At 36.0% G+C, this 19,736-nt stretch overlaps 1 protein-coding gene across 3 annotated transcripts in view; it reads right to left on the bottom strand.

Annotated features, from left to right (window-relative positions):
- The window catches only part of LOC136264126 (uncharacterized), a 47,345-nt gene that overhangs the window by 14,464 nt on the left and 13,145 nt on the right, over positions 1-19,736 (bottom strand). The window contains exons 2-4 of one of the 3 annotated variants that reach the window (XR_010704965.1): positions 17,547-17,611; positions 12,830-12,921; positions 12,683-12,784 (exon numbers count right to left, since the gene is read on the bottom strand). Coding sequence is in view for 1 of the 3 variants with exons in the window: in XM_066058823.1 (XP_065914895.1) it covers positions 17,848-19,113 (1,266 nt within the window). In the remaining 2 variants the exon portion in view is untranslated. The other 2 variants (XR_010704966.1, XM_066058823.1) reach the window with 2 other exon arrangements.

The following is a 19,736-nucleotide window of genomic DNA, read 5'->3' as shown; positions in this document are numbered from 1 at the left end:
GTTCTGTTTGGCTGGTTACTTTGTTTATGGCAGCGATTTTTTTAGCAGCAGAATTGCGTTATGCTGCTCCGGACCTTGCAGTTGTCTTACAATGCTTTCGAAGATGCGACGTTTGATCTACTGCCTGGAAATCTGTACCAGCTCTTACCTGAACACATAAACAGCATACTTAGCAATGTGGCACAGCGGATCCTTGCTGCAGGCTTCTCCGGGCTGCTGGTTGTGTTGATTGCGCATTCAAGTTGACACGACGCAGGTAATGGGCTTGGAATCCAGTTGTACTATCTCTAAACTGTATATCCGTTCACTGTATAGTGTGATTGACAATCTGTGGTGCATATGGTCGCTTAGAATTACGAACGATGTCCTCAATCTACTGTTAATACGCGTATAGAAAGTTTTCTACACAAAATATTCTACATGCGCAAGCAAATCGTGACGAATCTCAGTAATCCTTGAAGCTATCGAGATAAAACTTTGGTATTTTATAGCGCACAAGTGGAGTACTTAGGTACTCAAACCATAGCCTGATTGGTTTCCATTCCATCCTTCAGTAGCGGATTATAAACGAAGTGTCCGGAATACGCAGCTGTCCGGAAACCCCCTTACTTACCTTACCATATAAAACATCCCTCACGCTGTTGATCACAGTAGAGCATTAGCCGGCCATCATCACAACCCCTACAGCAGCACCACGGCCCATCAGACTCAGAATCTTCCGTACTCTGCAAAGGGAAATCGTCAGCAAATACAGCAGCCTCACGACCACGGATACGAGCACTCCGACGTGGCATCCCGACGTCGAAATAAAGCCCACCACGACCTGAAAAAGCAAAGAGGACGAAGCAGCCACTATAAAACCAGCAGTGACGCGTAAACCTTTTCTCAAGATCGTCTACAGTCCAAAGGGATATCTATCACTGAAAGAAGAACTGCTTAGCACAGAACAGAACAATCGGATTACAAACCACTGAGTTATGATTCGAAAGCCAACTCCGTGTAGCAAATGCGAGATCCAGATGCTCTAATAGAATAGTCACCCTAATAGAGCATTCGACTATTTTATTTACTCCATTATAGAATTCTATTACATTGCAAGTTATTCTGTAGGGAGTTCAGCTGCAAACAGTTAATCTTATAGACAGTTCAGCATGAAGCAAGTCACCCTGTGGAGAGTTAAGCTACAAATATATCACTGTAGAGATTCAGAACATTACAAGTCACACTGAAGAGAGTTCAGCTATAAACAAGTCATGCATCCTGTAGAGAATTCAGCTACAATTAAGTCACTCTCTAGAGAGTTCAGCTACACACAAGCCATTGTGGAGAGAGTTCAGCTACAAACAAATTACCCTGTAGAGAGATCAGCTACAAACAAAACACTTTGCAGAGAGTTCAGCTACAAACAAATCAACCTTTAGAGAGATCAGCAACAAACAAATCAACTTGTAGAGAGATCAGCTACAAGCAAATCAGCTTGTAGAGAGATCAGTTACACACAACTCACCCTGTAGAGAGATCAGCTAGAAACTAGACACAATTGTAAGGAGTTCAGTTACAAGCAAATCACTCTGTAGAGAGAGTTCAGCTACAAACAAATCAACCTGTAGAGAGGTCAGCTACAAAAAAATCACCCTGTAAAAAGATCAGCTAGAAATAAATCACCCTGAAGAGAGGTCAGCTACAAAAAATCACCTTGTAGAGAGATCAACTACAAACAAAACACTTTGCAGAGAGTTCAGCTACAAACATTACAAATCAACCTTTAGAGCGATCAGCAACAAACAAATCAACTTGTAGAGAGATCAGCTAGAAACAAATCAACCTATATACAAACAAATCATCTTATAGATAGTTCAGCTACAAACAAATTACCCTGTAAAGAGATCGGCTACAAATAAATCAACCTGCAGAGAAATCAGCTACACACAAATCAACTTGTAGAGAGATCAGCTACGAACAAAACACCCTGTAGAAACATCAGCTAGAAACTAGACACAATGTAAGGAGTTCAGCTGCAAGCAAATCACCTTTTAGTGAGTTCAGCTACAAACAAATCAACCTGCAGTGAGATGAACTACAAAAAAGCACCTTGTACAGAGCTCAGTTACAAACAAATTATCCTGTAGAGAGATCAGGTAGAAGAATTCACCTTGTAGAGAGTTCAGCAACAAAGAAACCACCATGTAGAGAGTTCAGCTGCAAACAATTCACCCTGTAGAAATTTCAGCTACAAACAAATCACCCAGTAGACAGATCAGCTAGAAGAAGTTACCTTGTAGAGAATTCGGCTACAAAGAAACCATTCTGTAAAGAGTTCAGCTGCAAACAAATCACCTGTACAGAATTCAGCTACAAACAAATCACCCTGTAGAGAGATCAGCTAGAAGAAGTTACCTTGTAGACAGTTCAGCTACAAACAATTCACTCTGTACAGAGATCAGTTAGAAGAAGTTTCCTTGTAGAAAGTTCAACTACAAGCAAATCACCCTGTAGAAAGATCAGCTAGAAGAATTCACCTTGTAGAGATTTCAGCTACAAAGAAACCACCATCTAGAGAGTTCAGCTGCAAACAAGTCACCCTGTAGAAAATTCAGCTACAAACAAATTACCCTGTAGAAAGATCAGCTAGAAGAAGTTACCTTGTAGAGAGTTCAGCTACAAAGAAACCATTCTGTAAAGAGCTCAGCTGCAAACAAATCACCTGTGCAGAATTCAGCTACAAACAAATCACACTGTAGAGAGATCAGCTAGAAGAAGTTACCTTGTAGATATTTCAGCTAACCCTGTAGACAGATCAGCTAGAAGAATAGTTACCAGTTGCCTTGTAGATAGTTCAGCTGCAAACAATTCACCCTGTAGAGAGATCAGCTAGAAGAAGTCACCTTGTAGAGTGTTAAGTTACAAAGAAACCACCATGCAGAGAGTTCTGTAATAAATGTATGTATTATATATATATATATATATATATATAACTTGTATATTTACACTGTACTGATAAATTCAGAAATATTTAAAGTATTTAACATCTGCTTCATCTTTTCTTCTTCCTGTGGTAAAGAAAAATGATAGGTTAAAAAAGCCCCAAAGCCGGCCATAGGCCGGCTTTACGGTATACAAATACAAAAAGAAGTGAAATCTAATCCAAAACAGCCAAGCTGTAAAAAAAGTTGGTGGCCCTCAAAAAGGCTATGGTGAAAAGAGATGTGAAATCCAAGGTGGCGGCCAAGAAATGGCTGTGATGGTAGGTTAATGGCAAAAAATTTAATTACGACAATTCAGGTAAATTTGGTGCTGAATCCTAGTGGAGGATGCAACGTAAATTCACCTGAATTGTCGTAATTAAAATTTTTACCATTGGCCTACTATCACAGCCATTTCTTGGCCGCCACCTTAGATTTCACATCTTTTTTCACCATAGCCTTTTTGAGGGCACACACTTTTTCACAGCTTAGCTGTTTTGGATTAGATATACTGTACTATCCATGAAATGGATGGGTAGTGTTTTGTTATAGATAGGTGCTAATAGCTCTTATCAGTACACCAGCTGCTGTATCAGTAAAGTTTAGTTTAATGCCAACTTTAAGTTTGCACAAGTGTTTTTCAGGAGCAAAATCATAATAATAATAATAGTCGTGTGTTTGATAGTGTTCACATGTACGCTTATATTTCAGCTTCCAAGTAGTTTGGTTTGGTACAAGATTAGCTTACACACTTAACTTGTACATGTGGCCCGTGCACTTTACTGCCATTGACTTATGTATGGCATGAGTTTATCAAACAGTATGGTATTATTATTATCATCTGCATACCAAAACAGCCAAGATGTAATAAGCGTGCAGCCTTTAAAAAGGCCAAGGTGAAAAAAGTTGTAAAATTAAAAAAGGCAGCCAAGAAAGATAGATGTATATACATAGTGGATGGTTAACTGCAATAATCAGGTTGCCTCGTCCAGGTTTCATCTACCCAGAGGAGGTTGGTTACGCATCTTAGCCCTATGACATACTATGACATGCGGTTACATAATAAAACATGGCATCTGAAATTAGCATCACTATTGTTGCATTCATGAAAAGTATGCATAATCCAGCTTTTGTTTCTTTGTTATAAAAACCATACAAAGTGTTGGGAAGTTGAAAGAAGGGCTCTGTGAACCATAATTTATCAATATCAATTTTTGCAGTAGAATACTTTATATCAATACTGGGGTTGAATGGGCTGAACTTTTCTTTGAGATCACGAGATGTGTGATGATGCATGACCAATTGCAACCTCCTCTGACATCTACCCATTGCATACACTACCTATACACATACATAGCATATTTATTACAAGTAGGGACCCACCAATTATGCACATTATTAAATTTTTACCTATTATGCTATGCTGCACTGCTCAAAATTTTGCCTATTATACTCAAATTAATGCTCAATGTAAAATGCAAATTTCCTGTCTAGGAAATGTCATGTGTCAACACATTTCCTAAACACAGTATTGATGGGGGACAGTATGGTGCCAAGTGTGTATTACCCTCTCCACCAGTTCAGGACACATGACATTTCATGACATTTATGGAAAATGGCAAGGAACAGACAGCATTAGTACATTACAACTATAGCTAGCTTACCTACTTTAATAGAGCTTCCAAAACATGATGTATAGGAAACCTATATTACCAAGGTATTATTTCATTGTGGGTTTGGGTTACCACATTTCCTGTTAATGTAGGAAATGTCCAGTAAATATGATATTTCTTGAAATTTACATGACGTATCCTTGGCCTCTATAATGTACCGTATATATCACATTTAGGTTACACCGAGACCTTATCCTAATCTGTAAAGTGTTACAGTAGTCAGATATTACAGCAGCAGGAGTGACAATCTTGGACTAAAATTTCACTACATGCCATGTGTCCTTGACTTAGGAAATCTCATTGAAATTTCTGAATAGTACAGGAAATCTCACTGCGTGCCATGTGTCCTTGAATAAGAAAATCTAATGTAAATGTCAAATTTCTGAATACATGCAGGAAATCTTAACAACACGTCAAATTTTTGGCAGAGGAAATGTACAGACACATGAAATTTTCAATGTTTTAGGAAATGTCACAACATGTGACATTTACGGTATACAGGTTTACTCCAGGTTTGATATAGTAAATTCAACAGTTACATTTCCTGTACATTTCCATACTGATTTTTGGTCCAGAAATGTCACTTTTTTTCCTGTGATTATAATAACAAGTCATACATATTATACAGCAATGTCAGGACCATGGTGTTACTATTTACTGAACTGAACTACTGGTGTTTTGGTTTTTACACACATTATTAAACCTGAGTTGAAAATGTCACCAAAAGTGCTGGAATTTTCCTAAATTTTCATCTATTATGCTCTTCAGTCTTCCCATTATGCTCCTAGGTTAGCAACATTTCTTACTTGGAATGCTTTAATCAGTGAATGCTCTATTAGAGTACTTCACTACAAAGCGACAGTTCTATTAGAGAGTATTGATCTAATGAGTTATGTACAATGCATTTGAGTGCTCAATTGCAGTTTTCAGTTACTACTGACTGCTCTATTAGGGAGTATCAATGCCATGCATAGTTTAAAATATCCCCCCATTATGCTGACATGACACTCCACCCTGTTATAATATCGCTGGAATATTTGACACTGGCATACCTAGTTATTATGGTTGGATTTATTGAGTCTTGCTCTTTTATTGAACCTTCAGTACACTAAATGTCTAATATACAAGCAGTGAAAAACATTTGTCTTCAAGGATTTAACTACTATTCTACAACACTACTTACTCTTGTGTATATAGTAATATGCCACTCTGCGTGGGCAGTTCAAAGGCACCGCCAGTGGCATAATTTGTATATTGCAATGCTGCAGACCACAGCGAGTGCATTATAACTTATAACGCACTGGTTGCGGTTTTGTAGAACGCAACGAGTGCATTATAAGTTATAATGCACCAACCGCAGTGCAATATACAGATATTGCACTGGCTGCAGTTTTGTGCAGCATAGCTCAAGTGCCGGTGGCCAAGACCACTACGACATCTCACCTAATAGGTGGAAAGACACTTCACAGATCACTCGAATTCTTTTATAGCCTGACATGTAAAGGTCGATTGTGGGCCATAACGTCACCAATACGTATAATGTTTACAAGCAGCCAATGGTGATCGAAAAAGCCAATGCGGGTGGCCACAACTCTAGTCTACATATATATAAATGTACTTATACACCTTACTAGTCTTAGCCCAGATTAAACTGTATATAGTCCACTTCGACAATGACTCAGTAATACTAATATATTCTAAATAATACTAACCTTTACGTTCGATTGTGGTAACCAGTTTTGTCATGCCACCAGATTTGAGTTTAGCCAGTATGAATAGTAAGAATTAGACTAGTATCGTTTAGTAGTTAGGTTTTGTTTACTTAAACCGTCTATTTAGCTGCTTTTTTTGCTCAAGAGAATCACTATGGCGATTAGTCTGGCGCTTAGTCTATATGGCGATTGAGTGATTACGCTGGCATTCTTAGCACTACATGATGGGAGTCGAACAGTGAATGCAGGTTAGTGATATAACCCATAGCGTACTAGCTTTCAATATCTCAGGTGGCTGCAGTACTGCAAGGGGAACGTCATCGCAGCGTCCGGCTTGGTTACCCACAATCGATGTTAGAAACCTGGCCTTTATAAGTGTTACAGCTGTCTTGTGAGACTCTCCCCACCTATTAGGTGAGTGGTACATAACAGTTATACAATGTGTACTCGTGCTCTGCCTGATATAAACGCACTTGCCTTCGGGCCGTCACCATATCCATTGAGTTTAAATAGAGATCTCTGTGTGTTTAACATGCTGGCTTGTTTGACTCTTGTTTCTTTACTTTTCAGCGATCTCTATTCCCTTTACAATTATTTTTACACTAGTTGTATTTAGACGGCCCTCAGGCTCGTGCGTTTATATCAGGCAGAGCACTCGTGGTTGTTGTATAACTATATAATACTGCATGGCTGTGTAACCATGCATGGTTAATTAGTGATTATATAGAGAGTGTAAATCTACAATGTACTTGATCTCAAAATACAACTAGTGTAAAAATAATTGTAAAGGGAATAGAGATCGCTGAAAAGTAAAGAAACAAGAGTCAAACAAGCCAGCATGTTAAACACACAGAGATCTCTATTTAAACTCAATGGATATGGTACATAGAAACTTAGTATATAGCTACTTCGAACAGTGAAACAGTAAAGCCCATAGCCTAAGCCGTTATTGAGTTATGTTTGTCTGAAGGCATCAGTCTGGCAGTCAGTCAGTAGAAACTTCTGTTAAATTTTTTTTTTTAAATTCCATAGCAACTTGTTGAAAATATTGTGGGTCGATCTGAAAGCTTGCTTGGGCTTAGTTTTACCCAACCAGTACTGTCTCATTGTCGTCAGGGAAAATTGAAGCTGGTTTTATTGGGTGGTGTTTTTTTGTGGGCCATACTTACTCCTTTGTGGTCCCTACTATACAGTACTATCATACTATATGATAGCCTGTTCAACATACACCTGTACTTTGACTAAAAAATTGGTGTTTAGTACAAATGCTTCAAATTCTACCTGTAAATTCATTCTGGTGAACTTTGAGACATCTTGAATGCTACATGTAAAATGGTTACAGCTTCTGGGGGGCTGTGCCCACCACACCCCCCTGTTGCCAGAGATTTTATACTCTGGCCAGCCCCCACCCCGCACATCAAATACTTCTGCCGCTGGTGTCACCTATGCAGGGGTAAAGTTTTGCCACTTCAACTTAAAGGTTACTACTAAAATCTGACTGGGTCTGGGAAAACCAGCCATGACAGCAGATTTGAATATTCACTAAGAACACAAAGCTAGACAAATGAATTATCAAATTTTACAATCAAAATCAGCTAGACTTGAGTGGTCTGATTTTACTGACTGTTTTTCCCAAGGTCTGGATCCCGAATGGAGCTTTGGCCTGTCAGAGGATGGTTATGTGTGGCTGTACAGCTCCATAGTGTTGAAGACTTGTGCTATACATTTCCTTTAATTTTAGCCAGTTTTGAAACCTGATTACCCATAACTTGCAGTCTAATTCATCCCTACACCTTCCTCTTTAATTTTGTAAACAGTCGCTTGCCCTCCTTCTTCCCCCTACCACCCACTCCTTTTGGAGTTTATATACCTGATACAGTCAACAGTGAGTTAAAAGCAGGCCTGGTTAAAACTATCTAAAATGGTGAGAAACTTAGCTGTTAGTTACTTGTACAGTGGATGTTCTGGAAAGTGAGAAGTTGGTTTAAAACTTGTGAAAATTTGGTACACATAGTTTCAAGCATTGGTGAGCTACAACACACTAAATTCTTAAAACCAACTTTTTTCGATGCTTTTAAAATAAGAGGCAATAAGACAGGTATTCCCAGACTACAGTAAGTCAGTTTTGTTCATTGAAAGCTTAGCTCTTCCTTTGTTTTATGTTTTCATTAAATGCAATTATTAATGTATCTGTAGCTTCTGTTAAAAGTTTTAGAGGTACTTTAGCACCCTAAATCAGCCTTTGCTAAAATGAAGTGGCCTTTTATTAAAATGTATCTTAGCTGTGTTTGGAGGTGATTACTACCTGTATAGTGAGGTAGTCTTGTTACAGAGGTGACCATTAAGTGAGGTTGTACTGCAACATATGTATGAAACAGAATCTCTAGTTAGCATCTATTGAGCACTTATTTATAGCAATATGTATTGTGCACTGGTACTAAACACTAACATTTCTAATCTTTTAAAAGATTTATGATGGAAAAGAGATAAATAATAATGCAACCTTTGACATCGCCTCTGCAGATTTTTGGTGACAATTAATTACACCATTGCAAATATTATAAAATTATAGAACTTCATGGCTAATCCAAATGATCATAACTTTGTAATAAACTAAAGAACTGCAAGTAAGCAGTAAAGTCAATTAGTACATACATTCAGTAATCTGTATTAGATATATGTACAGTGTAATACACAAGGAAGCATGCATTATATATATAAATCTGAAATGAAAATGTAGTGAATTGCAATAATAATATTGTTTTTCACTTGTTCCAAGATTGTATATTTTCACTATATTTCACTTAGCCTCACAGAATGAAACTATACATTATATTATGCTCATACAGGTACTTTATGTTGACAATAATTTCACCACTTATCAAAACCACAAACAGCATATATAGTTTCACTGTTATACCAATTCAGTGACTAAATATATATCACAACTACAGTATATATTGCTAAATTTCTGTAACTACTACTACAAACTTTTATTTAAGCAAGAGAAGAAGTACAGCTAGCTACATATAAACTCCCAATGTTACATATATGAGCTTCACATGTACAAGGTGCATAGCATGGTGAGTTGGTCATTGACATAGAGTTGTACTGACATTTTTATACTTTAAAAGGAGAGAGTGTTGTATGTTATGGTTGTGGCACTTCAAATATGGTTACTAACTACAACAGAAGTATTTTACATCTTACCTGATAACCCTACCAATGTCCATTGTCCTTCTCAACCTTGTGCTACACTCAGTCAATACTTACTGGATAATAATGGTACACTACCTGTTGCGTCAAATGTTGAATATCACTTTTTACCTGGTGAACATCAAGTTACTACTAATGTAACACTTAAACATTTGAATAACTTCACATTATGTGGAGAATTTACAGATAATTCATCACCAGTAATGTTAGTTTTCTGTTCTCATAAATCATTTTTGTATATTACAAATTCTTTCAAAGTTAAGATTGCTAACATAACGTTCAAACAATGTGGAATGTGTTACCAACAAAGAGACTACAAATATGCCACCAAATTATTTCTTATTGTTTGCTCTTCCTGTATGTTGGAATATATTAATTTCTTGGAATTTGGACTTACTGCTCATTATTTAATTGGAGAATCTTCTCTAAGAAACATAAATGTAAATTCAAGTACACAATTGCAACAATCTGTCTTACATTATTTTCTGATTTCGCTGCAGTATAAACAAATGTATTGTCCCTATAATTTTACTGATGTAGTAATTGTGGAAATGAACAACATACACATTACTGGGAAAGGTTATGGAGGGATAGACATATCTCAGGATATTTTTTTTAACTATGCTCTTGTTAATTATGGTGCACATATATATATTATATTGAAGAACTCTCAATTCCATAGCATGAATAAGCCTGTTTTACATGTAGTCTTTACATCAGCCGTAGCGTGGATATACAACTGCATATTTACAGATAATGAAGTTGAGCTAATTTATCGACCATTTTCAATGATTCAAATTATGTTCGATACAAATTGCATTACAATTAATTTTACAAACTGCACCTTAAAACATAACATAAACTGGAAATTCTTAATATTGGCAGCAAGTATTTACATAAAAAACTGTTGGATGTCAAGTGTAGTCACCTTACATGGTTCCAATATTGAGAATAATAGAAGTCCACTATTATATTTTGATGGTAAGAGTAGCAAAAGAGGATGCATAGTAAATGTAACAATTGAAGGACCTGTTACTATTGCTTCCAATAGTCTTTATGATATTACAGATTATGGTGTTCTGCATATGCGACACATTATTGTCAATTTGCATGGACCAGTGATCATTTCAGATAATACTGCTCAAATTACTGATTACTTAATGTTATTTGAGTCTTGTGAGGTACAGTTTAGTGGAGAAATAAAAATCACGTCAAATCACTGGATGAGAATTATTCTCATAAGACATAAACCAAGTTATATAAAAGTAAAGGAAAACACAACTATTATGTTTAGTGACAATGCGAGTTTTCGCTCAATGATAGTTCATGAATTAGAAATTAGTAACCATTACCTTTATCCATATTGCACATTCCAATATGAAACAATGGAAAATAGATCATGTGCTTTAACAGCAAGTTACATGATTACCTTTGAGAATAATTTAATATCATCAAAACATGGAACTTGTGAATTGGACTTTTTTGCTACTCACTGTAGATGGCTAAATACATCAGTGTTCTATGGTTATAACCCCGGAATAATAAATCAGCAAATCATGCAAGCTGATCAACACCAACTACTTCACCACATGACCATATGTTACTGTTCACATAACATAACAAACTGTAGTGTTGATGTACTAGGACCCGTGTATCCTGGACAAGTGTTACAAGTAGACCTTTGCGTACCATACAATAATGAAGACAGTATTTTGTATGTAGAGACACAAAGTACACAACTACCAACTTCAGCTTGTAGGATTGGTCACCAAACTGAATTGGTTAACACTATCACTAAACATTCAAAAATTTTTAACTTCACCATTGTTACTGACTCTAAAGAAATTTGTGAATTGTTTTTAACAGCATCACCTTGTCTATATTACACCTATGAAGCATTTTATATAGAAATACTGCCTTGTCCAGTTGGGTTTACATTACAAAGTGGAGTTTGTGATTGTGATCCTTATCTCAGAAACAGTAATATTCACATTGACAAATGTTACATTGATCAATCAACTATCACACGTCTTGCTAACACTTGGATAACTGCTCATCATCACTCTAATAACACTAAATATTTATTATCACATAATTGTCCAATGGATTACTGTCTACCTCACTCATCACATCTTAATTTACTTAATCCTGATTTACAGTGTCAGTTTAACAGGACTGATATCTTGTGTTCACAGTGTCAACATTCACTTAGTATGGTATTTGGATCATCAAGGTGTATACATTGTACTAATATACATATTCTCATCACTATCATAGTTATACTGGCTGGAATTGTTTTGGTAGTCTTACTTTATCTTCTCAACCTCACAGTCACTAATGGAACTATCAATGGAACAATATTTTATGCAAACATCATTAGCATCAATGACTCTGTATTCCTAGTAAACAGTAATGTGTTTAAACCACTCAGAGTATTTATTTCTTTTGTTAACTTGGATTTGGGTATTGAGACCTGTTTCTATAATGGAATGGATGGATATGCTAAGATGTTCTTGCAGTTGTTCTTCCCCTTCTATCTCATAGTCATTGCTATCTCAATTATTATAGTGAGTCGTTACTCCTCTAGAATACTACGATGGACATATACCAGATCTCTTCCTGTACTAGCTACATTGTTTCTGCTATCCTACACTAGTGTTCTCAGAGCTGTATCAATGGTCTTGTTTTCTTATTCTACCATAACTCAACTACCAAGTGGTCATCAACAGTTAGTGTGGTCTATCGATGCCAGTGTTCCATTGTTTGGCTTTAAGTTTACCATATTGTTCATCATATGTCTTGTCTTATTCTTACTACTAATTCCTTTCAACATCATTTTGTTGTTTACAAGATACTTATCACAGTTCAGGATAGTAAATCAATTTAAACCTTTACTGGATGCGTTTCAAGGATCATACAAAGACAGATACTATTACTGGGTTGGTGTACATTTAATTTTCAGGAGCTTGTTCTTCAGTTTCTATGCATTCCAGGCAAAACATAGGTTAATACTTACAGCTATAATCCTTATTTTGCTTACTACATATAATGGATATACTCATCCAAATAAAAACAAACTTGTAAACATTCAAGAGCTCTTACTACTACTAAACCTCACCATAATGTATGTAGTATCCTATCAGGGTAGTGGTAGTGTTTTCTCTACTGTCACAAATGTCATGATCAGTTTGGCTTTTATTCAGGTTTGCACAATTGTGTCCTACCATTTTATCATTTACACATGTCATTGTAATGTTGTGATTACCTTGCACAATGTGAAAGAGAAGATGATTGGATGTTGTTATAGAAAGAATAATGATCATCAAAACAATATTGACCTTGCAATACTGGATATTCCTGAACGTACATACAATTATAGTGAATACCGTGAAGGACTTGTCAGTGATGACTTTTATAAATAACACACACACACACACACTATTCAATGTACCTAACACAAAATTGACATTGATGTAGTTTTGTATAATAGCATGTGTATATACATGAATTTTATATATTAAAAGCTAACTACTAAAAACCTAGTTGTTTCAATGGGTATTCCCTGGCCCGGGCAGCTTGCACATGGCAGATTTAAGCATTGCACACCTCCAATGTTCAATGGAGGTGAAGGACATCACATACTTAGCTTCAATTTCATTATGTGCACACTTAAAAAACAGCATGATTAATAATTGTTCAGCTAAATATACCACCCTTCCACTGCATCATGCACTAAATATTGCCTACTTTCATCCTAATTCTAGCCACATAACAAAGCCATGAAGTACACATAAATAAAGGCATTAAACAATAATTGAATATACATGCAAATATCTATTCTGGGAAAGAGTAACTGAGGAAATCATTGGTGGGGCATTATAAGCTTCTGCACAAGCTAAGCACTGCATTTATGGCATAATACATTAAACAGTGGACAGTGAAGAAAATGGTTCTTCCAGTAAGCCACAAGTATAAGGAAAATGTGACCAGATCTGCAAAAACAGGCCATGTGGGAGCATAAAATTTACCACAAGCTTTTGTGATGCCTAACTTTTTATATCGTCCTCAGGCATCATGTTATGATCGTGCAATTTTCAGCCCTTATAAAATATTTAATGGGCTGTACAATACAAGTTGCAAAATGATATAATCTATTCCAGTAGTGAGATATGGTCTGTTGTGCGATGGGCTGTAGTCTGTGCCCACCAGACTTGTGGTCAAATACATGAATACATAATTGCAATTAAATACAAATTATGTGTAATTGTATTTGTAGTTTAGAAGCTGGATGTATTTGTAAATTAAATACTTTCCTAATGTATTTAAATACTTATAATTACTTTAAACACTTTTACTAAAATAAGATCATAAAATTATCTGAATCTTTGATCATAAGTGATGATCCCAACCAAAAAAATTCAGTGACATTTTCAATGATTTGATATATTGGCAGTATCTTCTAATACTATCATTGCTCCCAATGACATCACTTCATTGGTCGAACAATACAATATTTACTTACCACAAGAGAACTTGAGGATCCACTTCAGCACTGTAATCTCTTATTTGGACCTTAATAGTGGTCTACTTCTATTTTTAAGTCTATCTTTTGCCCAACCCTAGGACAGCAGGCTTTTTGTCAACCATTCTCTTCAACTATCAATTTAAACAGCAGGATTGCTATACCAGAATTTCAATTAAACAGCTGCTAGTGGCTACATGATACATAGAAAGGTTGTTAAATAGGCCTGAGTCAAACCTGCTCAAAATTTTGCCCAAAATTCTTTCAGGAATTTCCACCTATTATGCTCTTTCAGTGTTCCCATTATGCTTGCATTATGCTCCTAGGTTAGCAACATTTCTAACAATTATCATGGAACATTTCAATCAGTGAATGCTCTATTAGAGTATTTCACTACAAAGTGACTGTTCTATTACAGAGTATCGATCCTAGGAGCTAATTTGAGTGCTCTCTTGATCTACAAGGAATTAAGCTCCATAGTTTGAAATATTCACCTAATATGCTAGCATTATGCTGGCATAGCACTCTAGCCTACTATGCTTTTTATTATTCTGGCATATTTGACGCAGGCCTAGTTGTAAATAGTTTTAAAGAATTCCAAGAAGGAAAACTATACCTCCATAAAATTTATTGTCGTTGACATTCACTGTTGTACAATTTTAGTAAATGGGAGATAATAATTGCAAGCAGTGACTGTTCTATTAGAGTTATTGGAGATTCTATAAGAGCATTTTTTCGGTGCTCTAATAGAATTGTCAAATACAGACATCACATGCATTATCTTTCATTTACAAAAGACACAAACTGTATAGTGTTATGTACTTGAATTGAGTACTTAAAGAGTTTAGGTACTTGTAAATATACTTTAAGTACTGCAAACATTGTAGTTATTATGTGTATGTATAATATATATATATGGCATTTGAATAAACTCTTCTCACAAATAAGAGTGCGGCCTTCAAAAAGGCTATGGTGAAAAAAGATCTGAAACCCAAGGTGGTGGCCAAGAAATGGCTGTGATGGTAGGTTAATGGTAAAAATTTTAATAAAGACAATTAAGGTGAATTTGGTGCTGCTTAATTTTGGCACCAAATTCACCTGAATTGTCATTGTTAAAATTTTTACCGTTAACCTACCATCACAGCCATTTCTTGGCCGCCACCAGGGAGATAACGATTTCACATCTTTTTTCACCATAGCCTTTTTGAGGGCCGCACTCATTTTTTACCACTTGGCTGTTTTTGAATAGATATCACTTCTTTTTGTATTTATATACCCAATTGGGTTTTCTAATCAATCTTTTGTTTTTTACCACAGGAAGAACAAAAAGATAAAGCTGATTTTTAATACTTTAACTATTTCTAATTTTATCAGTAAATATACAAATTATATAGATAATATATTTATTACATGCTAATTATTCCCTACAGGATAACTTGTTTGCAGCTGATCTCTCTACTGGGTGACTTGAAATGTAGCTGAACTCTCTACAGGATGATTTGCTTGTAGTTGAACTCTCTATACGATTCTCTCTACAGGTGACTTGTTTTTAGCTGAACTCTCTACAAGGTATGTAACTTGTTTCTAGCTAATCTCCCTGCAGGGCAACTTGAACTCTCTACAGAGTGATTTGTTTGTATATAGTTGAAGTCTCCACACTATAGGGTAATTTTTTCTAGCTGATCTCTCTACAGTGTGATTTGTTTGTAGCAATCTCTCTACAGGGTAACTTGGTTCTAGGTGATCTCTCTGCATGCAGAGTAAATCATTTCTATAGCTAATCTCTCTACAGGGTGACTTGTGTCTAGCTGATGTGATTTGTTTGTAGCTGAATTTTCTACAGAGTAATTTGTTTTTAGCTGAACTCTTTACAGGGTGATTTGTTTGTGGCTGAACTTTCTCGGGTGGCTTGTTTGTAGCTGAACTCTCTGCAGGGTGACTTGTTTGTAGCTGATCTTTCTACAAGGTGTGTCAATTCCCCCTGTAAAGCCCCACTTATTCCCAAGAGGGGGTGGGGAAACACATTGATAGGTGCATTATAGGCACGTGTCTATGGACTCAACATGGATGAACAAAACGATAGCCATTTTGCAAAGTGTGCAAAATGAAGAAGAAAAATGAAGAAATTAAATAAAATTTTGGTTGCTCGTATCTGCGGAATTGTCTGGAGCGATTTTCTTCAAATTTGGTATGTAGACTCCCCTATAGCTACCTGGCTGGCATTTCTGTAGCAAATTTGGTTCCAATCAGATAAGGGATCACAGAGCTGCATAAGCGTGAATATCGCGGTTTCTCCTGTCAATGTACTCATGCACGGTGTGGTGCGAGACACTACCATGTGTCTTTTTCTCTCTAGGCTTGCGCCAATTATGCCGCGGCATAATTTTGAGCATAATAGGCTAGCAAAAGCATCAAGCATTATGCCAGCATAATAGGACGATTTTCAAGAATTTTAATTAAAACGTACAATGCGTGAGCCAAAATTACTGCACAACATGAACACACTGCACATTATTATTGCATTTTATATCAAAAACCTTGCAGTGTTATTATTTTTACTATTTCTTGACTGATTATTCACACTTTATAGAAATAAGATCGAGATACTCTAATACAGCAGTCACTTACTCTAATACAGCAGTCAGGAAATGCAGATATACACAGTAAAAACAAACTAGTGAATGTCACTACTAAATGTAGTGAACGTCACTACTAATGTCTGCCACAATACTCACTATTTTTGTGTAGTGACGTTCACTACTAATTTTGTAGTGAACGTCACTACATTGACCACCAAGTAGTGACGTTCACTGCAAAAAGTAGTGAGTATTGTGGCAGAGCAATTCACTACTAAATTTTTACAGTGTACTCTAATAAAACAGTCAGCTCTTGAGAATATGCATAATCTTGATTTTGAGAGCATAATTTTGAGCATAATGAGGCTGGATTTTTGAGCACTGCTCAAAAGCATAATAGGCAATTTTCAAAGCATAATTGGCTCAAACCTATTTCTCTCCTTTCTCCACCTTTTCAAACACACTTTCTGTAACAACTACAGATAGACAGTCAGGTGTCCTAAAGGCCTTCAGCACTTGTGCTGTGAAGTCTTAATAAATAAAAAATAAAAGGAACCATTCATTTAAGTTACTACAGTGATCATCTTACAAACCATTTTGATATAGTAGTGCTTGAAATTTAGAAATTTCAATGGTTACTTACATAGAAACTGCTGCAGTAAAACCATTTCAATATAATTAGGAATGGCTATGTACACAGAAACTGCTGTGCAAAAAAATAATCCGTGCCTAAAACAGCATGGCTCTGTTACCTATACATGAATCTTCAGGTATAAGGTTTCACCATTGCTAGCAAACCTAATCCTCACAAATTTCTAGTAACATTCTTTGTAATTAATCTGTATGTGTGAAATAAAAGTGTAACAACCATTACTGTCATTTACCTTATACAATTGTTAGATTTATATAGATGCCTCAACACCATTAGCAGTGAATAATGGTCAAATATCTGTAAAGCAATATTAATCAATGCTTTCCAACACATGTTCTATTTACAGCACACTGACTTTTATTTTGTACACAAAACACTACTAACTAAGAAATACACAGTCAAGTACAACTATAATTGCAAAAAGTAGTTGGTGTTACTACAGATCTAATATATGTTAATATGTTATAATCAAATATCAAGTGTACTAGTATAGAATTCATAAAGCTGCAACTATAGTAGTTGTATCTACGTAATTAATAAAGTGGTAAAAGATCTGTGCCTTGTTCCATCATTTCAGTGCTAAATTTTCTTTTCCCATTATCAAATAAAATGTAGTGACCGGCTGTAAATAATCTTCGGTTGCAAAACATTTTTTTCAAAGTGACATTAAAATTTTCTACATCCACATGATGTATAGTTTCAGCACTCAAATATAATGTTATCAGTTTAGGAGAATTCCTCACAAGAGATGTTATACCTTCAGCTGTCATAGATCGTATATTCATAACTACATGTACCAGTCCACCATGAGCTGAGATTGAGGCCATAAATTCATCAGGAACAACAGTGCGGAATGCACTAATGCATAACTGTTGTAGATTGTGGTTATGAGCTACATTCAGTGATAGCTGATAACGCTCACATGAGTACCAAAAGCATTTGAGTTCCTTACAGATATTAATCACATCCTGCACCACAGTAGGCTTTTTGTGATACACACAACAATAGCAATAATTTAGTGATGGAAAATAGGATAAAGTTACTGGATCTTTATTGGACAATTTGCTAGAACTCTTACAACTACAATACCCACATTGTATTCCTCTGATAGTCCTACACTTCTGATACAAACAAATCAAAGCTTTCTTGTTTGCAACTTTTGATCTCAGAATACAAACATCCACTGTTAAGTGGGTCAAATTCATATCACTCAATATTTCCCACAATAAAATATGATTCTCAAGTTTCAAAACACTTATACGACCTATGTTTAGTCCCTTTAGGTGGTAACAATTACTAGCAATAGCTTGCAGGCCTTGTAAGCTTTCCAAACAGCAAATGCAGCTGTTCAAATTGAGTCTCTGAAGATTAGGACAAGCAATAGCTAATTGTTCCAAGTGACCAGAACGAAGTGAGGACCAGGAAGAAATATCAAAATCAGTAGCACAAACAAGGTCACACAGTTTGACAATGTGCATAGAGTCTGTGAGCTTGCTTAGAACACCATAATCAAGATGATACGTATACTTCACCATATACATTGTCCTTCCACCATACTGAAAATCAGTCATCATTGCTAAATCCTTTTCTAATCCCAATATACCAAAGTCACTGGGTTTAACACATGTAGTGGTCACTTTACTAGATTCTTCAACCTTGAGTTGAAAACATGGAAATGAAGGTGAAAAGATTAAGGGTATTTTGTTATATCTGTTGTACACTCTAAAGTTAGCAGTAATACCAGTAGGAATATCAGTAAATTGAGTAGCATAGTCCACCAACTTACAATGTTGGAGCATAAATTTTCAAACTTGATGGCCTAAATTCTAATTCCTTCCAAAGCTTGAACAACTCTAGATGATCACAACCATCTGAAATTATTGCAAGTTCTCTCAACTGACCAGTAATAAGAAGTAATTGTTTAATGTCCCTTTCATTGTCCACCTTTAGTTCTAGTGTTTGCAGACATCCCATATGATGTATTGACTTTCTTAGTTGTTCAGGATCTAACTTGGTTGATGGTAGACTAAGATGTTGTACATTACTACAATACTGTAGCATCTCTACCAGTGTTGATGGCACTCTACAGTAAGGAAAGGATAATAGTTTGACATGTTGTCCACACACCTTCAACACCTTCTTCACACTACATTCTTCACGACTGTCATAATAAGGCCACACAAACTCCTTCCACAGTGATGGTGTTCCTTCAGTCACATGCCTCATCCATCTTGAGACATATCTCAGTTTTACCCTGTCACGTAGTGAAGATAAAAATGAGATGATATAAACTAATAGCTCTGTAGGGAGTGTTAAAAGGTTGACAAGAGACTGCTCATGACAATTGCCTTGATGTTGATCCATCAACTTGATGACAATAATCAGTGCTAGAGTTGCACCGATAATCGGTTGAATTATCGGT

This window comes from Dysidea avara, chromosome 8, assembly GCF_963678975.1.
Source record: "Dysidea avara chromosome 8, odDysAvar1.4, whole genome shotgun sequence".
NCBI lineage: Eukaryota > Metazoa > Porifera > Demospongiae > Dictyoceratida > Dysideidae > Dysidea > Dysidea avara.
The sequence above is the reverse complement of the archived record's forward strand: the minus strand, read 5'-3'. Positions and strand labels throughout refer to the sequence as shown.